This window comes from Heterocephalus glaber, unplaced genomic scaffold (assembly GCF_053883595.1).
Source record: "Heterocephalus glaber isolate CG9 unplaced genomic scaffold, H.glaber_assembly_v1.0 deba00001687, whole genome shotgun sequence".
Lineage (NCBI taxonomy): Eukaryota > Metazoa > Chordata > Mammalia > Rodentia > Bathyergidae > Heterocephalus > Heterocephalus glaber.
Window position 1 is genome coordinate 22,283,686 of NW_028258412.1, and position 12,020 is coordinate 22,295,705.

Consider the following 12,020-nt stretch of genomic DNA (forward strand, 5'->3'; position numbering starts at 1 on the left):
TCTGCAATCAGCATCACCGGCGGCAAGGTGCGCCAAGAGGCAATGCTCTGGAGGCCACTTGGCGAGACTGCTGTTGGGGGCCGCATCTTAACCAGAGGGAGAAGGAAAAACCGGCATGCCTGGTAGCATTATTACTAGAAGAAGCTCCCTTTAATAACGGTAAATTTAAAACACACAGTGTCTTATATCGGTCTCTAATTTCAGAAACTAGAGAAAATACTGCGGCAACAAACGAATTTTCTATTTTCTGTCAGGTGTACTGGCAGACACTGACCAGCAGAGGGAGCGCCCATTAAGGCGATGGGTGATGAGAGCCTCAAGGCCCTTCTCTCGGGAAAATCGGATTAAACAACTTTTGGGAAACTCTCCCCAGAATTTCTCCAACTCCTTTATCTAACATATTTTATGCTTCAATCAACTGTCATTCCTTTCACAATGATTCTACTAAAATTGGAAGGCATTATGAATTAGGTAAAGGCCAAGCCCTCAAGACAAAATTGTTCTCCTTTTGGCTAAAAATTCTTTATAAAGGAAAAGTGCCTATTCATTAAAGAAATGAATTTATGGAGCTTAGTCATGACACACAATCTCTTCAGGACATAAATCGCTTTGAAAGCCACATGCACAGAAATACTGAAGTCAATGTCCCAAGGTCAGATTATGCAGTTAGTGTTTAAGTGTATCAATAAGCATTTTAATCTGGAATCAATCTGTGTTATCAGGGAAATATCCACACAGTTAAGTGCCCTCTTACATTCTCAGGATCTTCACAAATCTGTTTCTTTTGCTATCAGTAAAAAAATAAAAAAATTAAACAACAATCAAAAAGATTTAACTAAAGCTTCCATGTGTGTTAGGGTTTCAAGATAACTTTATATGGTTAATTCCGAGTCAGTTTATCAGACAGACTACGCTAGCCCAGTGTTGATGTAAATACCCTCAACCCTCTCCACACATCAGAGGCTATAATTCATATGAATTAGATGATGATATGAAACTTCTAATGAGACTTTGGGGGGGGGTTTAAATGGATGAAAACAACACAAAGGTCAACTGAAGGAATACAACTGGATATGGAATGAGTGAAGATATCTATTAAATTATTTTTTTGATATCTATTAAATTATTAACAAGCCATTACTGGACCCTATAAAACTAGAACTCAGAAAATGTTCCCCCTACTCTTTGATGAGAGTTCCTGTTTGGAAGGACCCTGAAATTTAACCACAGTATGGGCAGCCAATAGACTCTAAAGTTACAATGGTAGCAAAAATTTATCTTTCAAGAACCACCCTGGCAAGTGCAATTTCTACTAAAATTTTACATACAGGGCTGGGGATTTAGCTCAGTAGTTTCACCGCCTGCTGCGCAAGCGCAAAGACCCAAGTTCGATCCCTGGTACCAAAAAAAAAAAAAAATCTTACATACAGATTAAAGAATATCACCGAATTTTCAAAAATTGAAAAATTTAATTTACATTTGTCATATATCTGGCAGTGGTTTAAGCATCAGAATTGCTGGGCCTGGTGGTGCATGGCTGTAATCCCAGAACTTAGGAGGCTGAGTTAGAAGGACTGCCGCAAGGTGCTACATAGTGAGTTCAAGGCCACCCTGAACTACATAGCAAGACCCTATGTCAAAAAACGAAAAATAGGGCCAGGGATGTAGCTCAGTGGTGCCACACATGCCTTGCAAGCACAAGGTCCTGAGTTCTATCCCTAGTACTGGAAAAAAAAAAAAAACATAAAAAGCAAAAAATAAACAAAAAGCATCAGAACCATTTCTTTCTTTTTTCTTTTTTTTCCTGGTACCAGGAAGCATACTCAGGAGAATCATTTCATTTAATTTTGGTGTCTAATTCAAAACTAACATGAATAATTGTTAAAGAGAAACCTGACGCTAAACAAAACTATGAATTTTAAATATGTCATGAAAGTAAAAGAGGTTGAAATATGAATTGCTCTTTGTTTTTGCTCTGATAACTACTTTTTTAAAAAAATCAACTAGGGCCTGGGATTTAGCTCAGTGGTGCCACCACCTGCCTCCCAAGTGCAAGATCCCAAGTTCAATCCCTAGTACCAAAAAAAAATCAACTATCGGGGTGGGGGTGCCGCTCAGTGATAAGATTGCATGCTTAGCACACATAAGGCCTGCATTTGATTCCTGGTGCGTGCGTATACACGCTGTCAGGCATGGTAGCACAAGCTTATAATGCCAGCACTCTCAGAGGCTAATGCAGGAAGATCACAAGTTCAAGCCCAGCCTGGGCAACATAGCAAAACTTGGTCTCAAATAATAGAAAAAGGGAAAAAAAAAAAAAAGGGACTAGGGATGTAACTCAGTGTGCATGCCCTGGGTTCAATCTCTAGTACCTCAAAGAAAATAAACTACTAAAAAATATAATGTGTCCCCTTTTATAGGGTTATAAAAGATTTATTCTGCTCAACTGAAAAGCAAAGCTAAGGATGAAGCAAAGAAAACCATAAAACTTTGTTACATACTTATGAACAAATGCTCTTTTGTGGAGCATGATGGCACACATCTGTAATCACAGATAGTTGGAAGGCTGAGGCAGGAGGACCTCAAGTTCAAGGCCAATCTAGGCAAATTAATAAGATCTTGTCTCAAAATTCAAAAGGACTGAGGATGTAACTCAGTGGCAGAGCACCTACCTAGCATGAGCAAGGCCTGTGTTCAATCCTAGTACCCCCTTAAAAAAAGCTTTTTTTTTTTTTTTGGTACCAGGGATCGAACTCAGGTCCTTGAACTTGCAAGGCAGACAGTAGTACCACTGAGCTAAATCCCTGGCCCCCCCAAAAAAGCTCTTTTAAAATACCATTTCTTTTTTTTTTTTTTTTTTTTTGGTACCGGGGATCAAACTTGGGTCCTTCCGCTTGCAAGGCAGGCGGTGGAACCACTGAGCTAAATCCCCGGCCCCAAAATACCATTTCTAATAACCAGAAGAATACATAGTCTCTCTTAGGGCTGCTTTAAAATGAGGATGCACTGCCAGATTTATGACTTGATTAAATCCAATTCCTGGTTTGAACTTTGAAGCACAAAGAGAGCAGTAAATATCTGCTCTGCCACAGGGACCGGGACACCACAGTCACAGGACCACAGAGGCCAACCCACAGCCAGCGAGGCCAAAGGAGCCCAGGGTACCGGCATCAATCCCAGCAGACTGCGTGAGCCCAAGGTCACCAGGCACCAACCGCACCCACTCTCCACACGAAAGCTTCAGCGAGCTGCAAAGGTTTACCTCAAGATCTCCTTTAGTAATCGATTCTTCCTCAACCCGGAACTGCAGGTCCTCAACCTTCCTGTGGAATAAACCCACACAAAGCACGTAAGGAGGTAACGAAGGAATGTGGCTGCCTAACCTGACCCACAGTCCACACTCAAGGTCCTGGCAAGCTCAGCAGGTGATGATGGAAGAAATGGTTGGGCAAGACAGAAAATAAAGAAATCCACTTTTAGGGTTCCAGTTTATAAGAGCTAAACATTATTTAGGAAATTCCAAGTTTTATCTAGATACTGACCCCAGAAGGCATGAGATATCATTGTGAAAAATTAACTGGTTCCCTAGGTCACATACACCAGAATGGATCTATCAAGATAAGACCAGCCTACATAAAAATATTTCTATAGCATTTGGGAGGCTGAAGCAGGAAGATCACTGTGAGTTCAAGACCAGTGTGGACTATATGGTGAGACCCTGTCTCCAAAAAAAGAAAAAATTTCTATTACCACAGAAATAGGTCTGAGATTTCTATTCCATAATTTTTATTTTGCAATACAGAACCCGAAGGAGAGTGGCATGGAATTCAAATCTCCTGTGTTACCCACATCAGGCACCTTGCGGAGGGGTCAGCAGACTTCTCAGAGGCTCCACTCAACCCTCCCACTCCTTAGCTCCTAACAACACCAGCACCTGCTCCAACCCTAGAATAGGGTTGTGAATGATGTGGGGGAGAAGCAACCAAGAATCCTGTTCTTCAATTTTATGTTGTTGTTGTTTTTGTACTGGGGATCGAATTCAGGACCTTGTGCTTGCAAGGGAGGCGAGGTGCCACTGTGCTAAATACGCAGCTCAGACATTTTAAAATAAATCTGCCAATGGATGTGGTTTCATTTAATGTCATTACAAAGTCAATGAAAGACAATGGTATTTAGATTTACGATATCCATGTTACATCTGCACCATGCTGCTTCTTGTTGCTGTTTCGTGCTGGCAACCAAACAGGTGCCAGGTGCATGCATGCTAAGCATATACTCCACCACTCGGCTAAACCCCCTTGGCACGCAGATTACTAATCTTCACAAAAGTGAATAGAAGGCAAAGAAAAACTTTGTAATCTGTGTGTAAAGCAAAACAGGGTCCTTCCAAGTAACATTTCTGGCAAAGTTAGAATACAAAATCCTCCTCAGTTAAATGAGAACTCTCATCATAGGTTAAAGCCCTCAAACCTGTGTGGGAGCTGGGACGCTCTACTGCCCAGTAGTCCGCAGAGCCACAGCTAGTGTGAGAACAGAAACAAGTGGCACTGGTGCCATGACACTCTGGAGGGCCTAGAAGAGTCGTGAGCAGAAAGTCTCAGGCCTGGTGCTTCTCTCTCCATGGAGGGAGTGCTTTTCTTGCTAAGAGCCAGCGTGGCTCTGTGTTCCCCAGCACAACAGCACCTGGGGCCATCCTGCACCTGTGGTGACACTAGGTTATTACTAAACTAAAAAATGATGAGATGGCTCAAGTCCAACAGGAGCCAACACTCCACCACCCAGGGATGGTCACATGGTCTCCACACAGATGCCCTTCTCAGAGGTCTTATTTGTTCATGGCCTCAAGAAACCTGCTGTACAGGCAACCCACTTTCTGGTCCCCCTTCCTTCTCTCTTAGGCAGAAGTTATCTTTCTCTCAATAAACGTTTTCTACTCTTAAAAAAAAAAAAAAGAAACCTCCTGTGTAAAAACTAAACTTTGCTGCCTCACACCATTCAACATCTTTTTTTGTTTGTTTTTAAACAGGATTTCATTAAGCAGTTCAGGCTGGACTTGAGCTCACTACGTAGTTCAGGGTGGCCTTCCTGTGGAGATCCTTCTGCCTCAGCCTCCTCAATTGCTAGAGTTACAGGTGTACACCATCACGCTTGGCCACACCATTTAACATCTGATTTCATACTTAGCTGAAAAATTGTTTCACATGCAAGAATTTAATTTTCCTAATAAGGTTCTGAGATTCTCAAGGGCAAGGACCTTGTATCACCCACCAGACATAATACAACTTCATAAATTCTATGCAACTTGGACCTATAGAAGTGATGCCGAATCTTGTAGAGGTTTCAATGATACAAACAGCCCACTGTGCCACATGTGCCATAGGTTCACCACCACTGCTAGAGTATCCTCTCAGCGGGAGAGGCACCAAGGTGAAAGCTGGTGAATCACCTCCACAATACTAACTAACGCTACCATCAGGAGGGAGGAAGTTTAACGTGCAATTGGTGCGCAATTTGCCAGATTAATCAGGTCATGTCTAAATGACCCCAGACATCTTGAAAAATGTCAAATCAAAGTGCACACTACTCACACAGCATGAAGAGTCTCACTTTTGCTGAACACAAAGTTGTTCCTTTGGTTCTAAGGGTGGACACCAACATAGTTGGTTTTTCTTTATTCTTTTTTTTCCTTTTTTCTGTGATAGGGATTAAACCCAGGACCTTCTCACTAAGCTAAACTATATCCCCAGCCCTTTTCTCATTTAAAATAAATTTGAATCAGGTTGGGCTCAAACTTGCAATCTTTCTGCCTCAGCCTCTCAGAATACTGAGATTACAGGCATGCACCACTATGTCCAGCTACCAAGAAAGTTTTGTTGTTTGTTTCTTTTTTGGTACCGAGGATCGAACTCGTGTCCTTGGGCTTGCGCAGCAGCCGGTGAAACCACTAAGCTAAATCCCCGGACCCCAACAAAGTTTTTGATGAGAAATTTCTCCCCAAGATTATTGAAAAGGAAAGACTACACATACACACACATACAGTGAGAGTGCAGTTAGGGGTCACCTTTTCTCCTCTTCTAGTTGGTTAAGAAGCTCCACCTTCTCCCTGTCAGCTGCTTCCACCATTGTTCGTAGCTGGTCCATCTTGGCCTCCAATTCCAGGACATGCTGGGGAAGCAAAGATGTCAGTGAGCAGCCCAACTCCAATCCAGGCTCAGGCCCAGAGGTGCCTCCAGTCACAGGGATCACCATGCTGGGTGACCGTTACTCTAAAGCCTTCACAAGTTGAAATGCTACCTCACTGGATTATTCTGGGCAGGTTTCCTGGACACTAGATGAAAAACTACACCATTAAATCAACAGAGGACAACATTAAAACAACTCTCATCTTTTCCAAAGCAGAAACACATGTCAAAAATAATCTACAGAAAGGAGCTAATCACTGCTCCAGCTCTAGCAAACAAGGTGGCTTAACACAGACAGGCCCAAAGTCCTGGACATAAAGACCAAAAGACTAAAGCAGAGTTGACAAGAACAAAATTTTAACTTTACAATGATGGAAACCGTCACTCAGGTCACAGCTTTCAAACAAGATCAGCAAAGAAAGTGATGCTCATTTCCGGTACTCTCAAGTCTAGCTCGCTGGCTCCAAGCACCATGGACACCTTTCAGCCTCAATTTAGAAATGATCACCACCTCCACAACAATGTCAGCACCAGACTTCACCTGGTCATGCCCGTCCCGAGCCAGGGCTAGCTCCTGCTCTATCTCCCCCACGTGGCTGGTGGCTTTGGCCACCTCGGCCCGCTCCAGGTCCCGCTCAGCCAGCAGCTGTTCAATGTGCTGCTGCTTCTCCTTCAGCGCCTCCTGAAGGGCAGTGGTGCCCGAGATCTTGCGGGCGTAGCGGGAAGAGGTCTCAGTCAACTGCAAAGGAAAGTTAGAGAGGTGAAGGGCAATGATGCTATGGGAACAGGGGCAGCGATGCATGCATGGCAATGTCTCCTCAATAAAGCAAGAGCACTGCCCGGGCTCGTAAGCTTGCCACATCCTAAGCAGGACTTTGCAGCAAGAAAACAAGCAACTCACACCTCTGTCTTTCGCCTCACAAAGAGCTCTTCAGTGGAACGCACTCATGAAACAACTGAAGCATGTTTAGAACACACGGGTCAAATCACAGGGAATCTGAGCTTGGCTGACAGTGCCTTGCAGGGATCTAGAAACATTTCCTCTTCTTGACCGTCAGGCGTAGTGGCTCAATCCTGTAATCCCAGCATTCGGGAGGCTGAGGAAGGAGGATCGCCACAAGGAGGCCATTCTGGGCTTTGTAGTGAGTTCAAGGCCAGCCTGAACTGCTTAAGAAGACACTGTCTCAAAAATTAAAAAGTTATCTTCTTGTGATGACATTTGGGCCAATCTTTTGATCCAGAGACTTGAGGTAGAGCCTTGTTTAAACTTCTTAAGCTTCTAAATACCATTAAGCTATGAAACAGTCACCCTGGAGTCACAAACCTCCATTCCTGGTTGGATAGTTGAATTTTTGTCAGGATTTTCTACATCTTTCTTTCAAAGGGAAAGGCAGGGAGATCTTACCCAGAATTCCAGCCTCTAGGATCTGAACCCTAATCACCAGAGAGATTGACAGAGATGAAAAGTAAAATTCTCTGCCTTCCCAAGTGTGTGGCATGAGTGAGTGTGTCTGGGCACATATACACACGAGAGAGAAGAAAAAAGGAAATTTGTGAAGAGAGGGAAGTAGTAGATAAGGAGAAAGGAACAAGGAAAAAAGGCAACAGAGAGAGGGGAGAAATGAGAGGAAAAACAGCAGTGGAGTGGGGAGAAAGACAGGAAGGGAGTCAGGGGGCTCCAGTTCAGTCATCTGCTAGTCTCTGCTGTTTCACATACCCAGTTCCTCCAACTCGGGCGAACAGTCACGCAAAAACCAGAGAAAATGACCCTGACAACTGCCCATAGGTGACTGTGTAAGTAGAACCACTCATTCCTCTGCCTGTGGCTTCGCAGCTGGGAGGAAGGGAGGAGACAGCCTCCTCCCTTGGCAAGTGTTTGTCCAAGGCTTTTCCTCAGCAAAGACAGGCTCTAGAGCAATTGAGCCATTACCTCATCTTCTGCAATCAAAGCTTCATTTGTTGCCAGAGACCTCTTCTCTTCAGCAGTCTGTAGAACCCTCACTGCAGGATGTACACGGATGGCAAGGAGCATTCATCAATTAATAACGCAGAAATTTGATAACTATGAGGGTAAATGAATCCAATCAAACTCAAACTGCCCTTTGCTCTTTCAGGTAGTGAAATTTCTTAAACACATTGGATGGGAATTTCTCTTCTCTCTTTTAACCATCTGTCGCACTTTCATTAGATGGTTTAATTATACTTTTTCTGACATCTCCTCCTGAGGTTCCCATCCAGCCTGTAATCCCAGCACTCTAAGAGGCTGAGGCAGGAGGATAACAAGTTCTGGCAGTCTGGGCAACTTAGTGAGACCCTGTCTCAAAATAAAAAATAGAAGGGCTAGGGGTGTGCCTTAGTGTGAAGGTAAAGTGTTCATTTCCCAGTACCACAAAAAAAAAAGCACAGCTCCTAAACCATGTGCAGAGATGCCCCAGAGGGTATTCTCAAACTCCAAGGGCACTGCAGGATGTTTTAAGACATCAAGAGAAACAGAGGTGGGGCCAGGGATTTAGCTCAGTGGTTCCACTGCCTGCCTCGCAGGTGTAAGGTAATGAGTTCTATCCCTGGTACCAAAAAAAATTTAAAAATTTTAAAAAAGAGAAACAGAGTTCTCTGCTGGACACCATGCAAATGACTAGACCAAGACAACTCATCTCTGACATTAGATTTTATTCCATTCCTTTCAATAACTTTGCAAAGCTAGATTTTGGCTTCTGCCAAGAAAGAAAAGAAAGAAAGAAAAAAAAAACCAGTACTGTATAAAAATCAATATAGCACAAGAAATGAAGGTGGCAGTGATAGAAATGATTCCAAGATTTGATGAGATGTGCTGTGCCCAACAGGAGCATAAAACCTAACCATAAGTCATTGCAGTTACTGAAGAATAAGTAAAAAATATTCATTTTTTTCAACTTGTTTTCTAGGACAAAAACACAACTCTTGAGTAACATAGCTGAAACTGTACTTTCAATGATTCAACATCCTTGGCTGGGGATTTAGCTCAGTAGCGCTGTGCCTGCCTGGCAAGCGCAAGGTCCTGAGTTCGAGCCCCAGTACCAGGAAAAAAAACAACAACAAAAGATTTGATATCCTTGTCATATTCTTTCCCAGTTGCTTTGGTTTAGAAACTACAGCATCCTACATGAAGATACACAGAAACAAGCTGTTGCACAAGGTTAGGAGATTCATTTCTCTTTTGCCAGTTTTCTTCACTGAATAAGCTGAGCTCATAGAAATCAAGACTTGTCTGAAAGTCTGTCAAGAGACCGGTGGGAGCAAGGAGAGCTTTGCAATCCCAAAGAAGGACACTTGTCATTTACAAGGCATGGAAAATTCCTCAAGAAAGAGTTCCATCTCGCAGCAGACACTCCCAAAGAACTGTTCTTGTAACAGAGAAGGAGACAAGATGTCTGAAGTGGAGCTTGAGTCATTTCTACAAGGCTTCATTTCATTATTCTTGTCACCCTTTCCCGTAAGAGCCCACCTGTCACTTTTCTGTTGAGATGCAGCCCTTCTTTCCATATACAAACAGAAATAGTCCACTTGGCCCTTATCTGACCAGAGTATAAGAGGAAGAAACTAGCCCACACTTAGAGACCCCACCACCACTCCTCTCTCTGCCTGACGGCAACGGAAGAGAAGCCAAAACCAGATCAAGGACTAGAAACCCCAGTGCCCTGCTCCGCCATGTAACTTCCTAATGCCTGTCTGAGGTCTGCTCTCAGGAAGTACAGATCCTGAATTTAGTTGGGAGTGGAATCCTGTGCTTTGATTTCTGATGTCAATAGCACCTGCTTCACTTCAAATGAATAAACTCAAGGGCACAGGATGAAGCTGAAACAGGCATTGCTTTTAACCCAAATACAGTACCATGTTAACGAAAAGAATCCAGCACTATTTTAATTCTGATGATTCTATTTTCACTGCTGTAAATAGGAAGGAGACAGTGAGGGGGACCAGGAGCAAGAGATGAAGATGGAGGGGACACAAAGTACAACAGGGCTCTTTAAGTTCAACAAGGTCCCCTCCGCGTCCTCTGGACTATGTCAGGAAAACTCCACACATTAACTACTTTCACTGGCCTAGATCGTATTACTATTACAATTCTAAGAACATGACTTTTTTCAAAATACTTTGGTTCCTAAAATTGTTAGAAGTCAAAGAGAAAAAGAACTATAGTATGTACTTAAAGAAAAGGAGTCCTCTTATCTTCCTGTCATTTTTAGCCCAAAATAATTTCAGAGAAAAAAAATAAGCAGTAGTTCACCAGGAAGTGATAGATTTTCAAATCTTTATGAATCTGAAAAGCATTATTAAAAATACTTTTCTAATCCCTGGTAGAAAAAAAAAACTTTTCTATTTCAAATGTCATGTTCCTGCTGGAGCAACATTTGCACCTTCCAATAAGCAACAGCCAACATTCAGCATGAGGACAAGCAGGGCAGGGCAGGGCACGGGTAGCAGAGGATGCAGCAAGGAGTGGGAGGGAGGCTCACCAGGCCTGTCCGGCTGGGCTTGCTGCTTACAGAGGAGGCCACTGAGCTCATGGAGCTGAGGGAGGAGGCAGACGGGCTACGCTTCAGGCTGACAGGTGTGGTGGCCATCACTCGTCGCACGGCGGCAGCCTTGGCTTTGGCTGGTGTGGTTGAAGGGAAGCCAATCCTGGTCACTTTGTGGACAGGAGCAAACAAGCCATACTTGGGTTGACATTGAAAATACCTTTAGAGAGGATCAACAGTAATGAGAAACAACTTAATTACAAGAAGTAACAACAATGACAAAAGACCTCTCCCAGCCCCCAGCCAAGACTCCTAAGCCGGGAGTCCCACCTGGAAGCTGGGTGCACACAGTCTGTGGCCTGCTCGTGCATGCAGGTGGACACAGACCATCAAGGGTGTTCTGGGAACCACACTGGACCTATGTGATACCTAGAGAGGGGGCTGCTTGAAGTTGAGTTTCTATGCAAAGAGCATAAATGTTACTATCATCTGATAAATGTACAGCAGAGGAGTTCAGCTTAATAAATCCATCCCAGGCAGGTTTTATTTATTACCAAGATTCTTCCTCAAAATAAAAAGTGAAAAGGGCTGGGGATAGCACTCAGTGTGGAGGTCCTGTGCTCAATCCAAATACGGGCAGGGGGACAACAAGCTGAATAAAGGAGAAAAGAAATCAAGCTTCTGCCTGTGGCAGATCCACTAACATCAACACAGAGAAATATTAACTAGTAAGTCAGTTATCAAGAGTGACACTAGAGATCCTGGCTCAAGAAGTACGATGTTTTAACATGAAGTGATGGCCTTAGAACCACTGATGTATCAAGAGATTTTTTTCCAATGATGACTATCATTATATTGTATACTTAAAATGTACCAATAAAATTAATTAATTTTTTTTTAAAAAGAGAGATTTTTATCTCCAGGAATCATTTTGTTTTGGTAGATTAAGCCCATGTGCTTATAATCAATGTTTATTTGTTTTTTCTTTTGAGACAGGGACTCACTATGTAGCCCAGGCTGGCCTTGGGCTTGCAGCAATCTCCTGCCTCAGCTGCTCAGTGCTCAGATTATAAGTGTGCACAGGGCCGCGGATTTAGCTCAGTGGTTCCGCTGCCTGCCTCACAACTGCAAGGACCCGAGTTCGATCCCCAGTACCAAAAAAAAAAAAAACATTAAGTGTGCGTGCATGCATCATGCCTGGCTCTTAATCAATATGCTACAGTATATGTATGTATGTGTGTGTGTGTGTGTATGTATGTATGTATGTATGTGTGTGTGTGTGTGTGTGTGTATATATATATATATATATATATATATATATATATATTTTTTTTTTTTT

The 12,020-nt window shown here is 43.0% G+C and overlaps 1 protein-coding gene across 1 annotated transcript in view; it reads right to left on the reverse strand.

The window, feature by feature from the left end:
- Nucleotides 1–12,020, reverse strand: part of Clip1 (CAP-Gly domain containing linker protein 1) — a 97,367-nt gene that overhangs the window by 54,861 nt on the left and 30,486 nt on the right. The window contains 5 exon segments of the mRNA XM_087198087.1: nucleotides 755–787; nucleotides 3,263–3,323; nucleotides 6,062–6,165; nucleotides 6,724–6,921; nucleotides 10,679–10,901. Of these exon segments, the coding sequence (XP_087054213.1) occupies nucleotides 755–787; nucleotides 3,263–3,323; nucleotides 6,062–6,165; nucleotides 6,724–6,921; nucleotides 10,679–10,901 (619 nt within the window).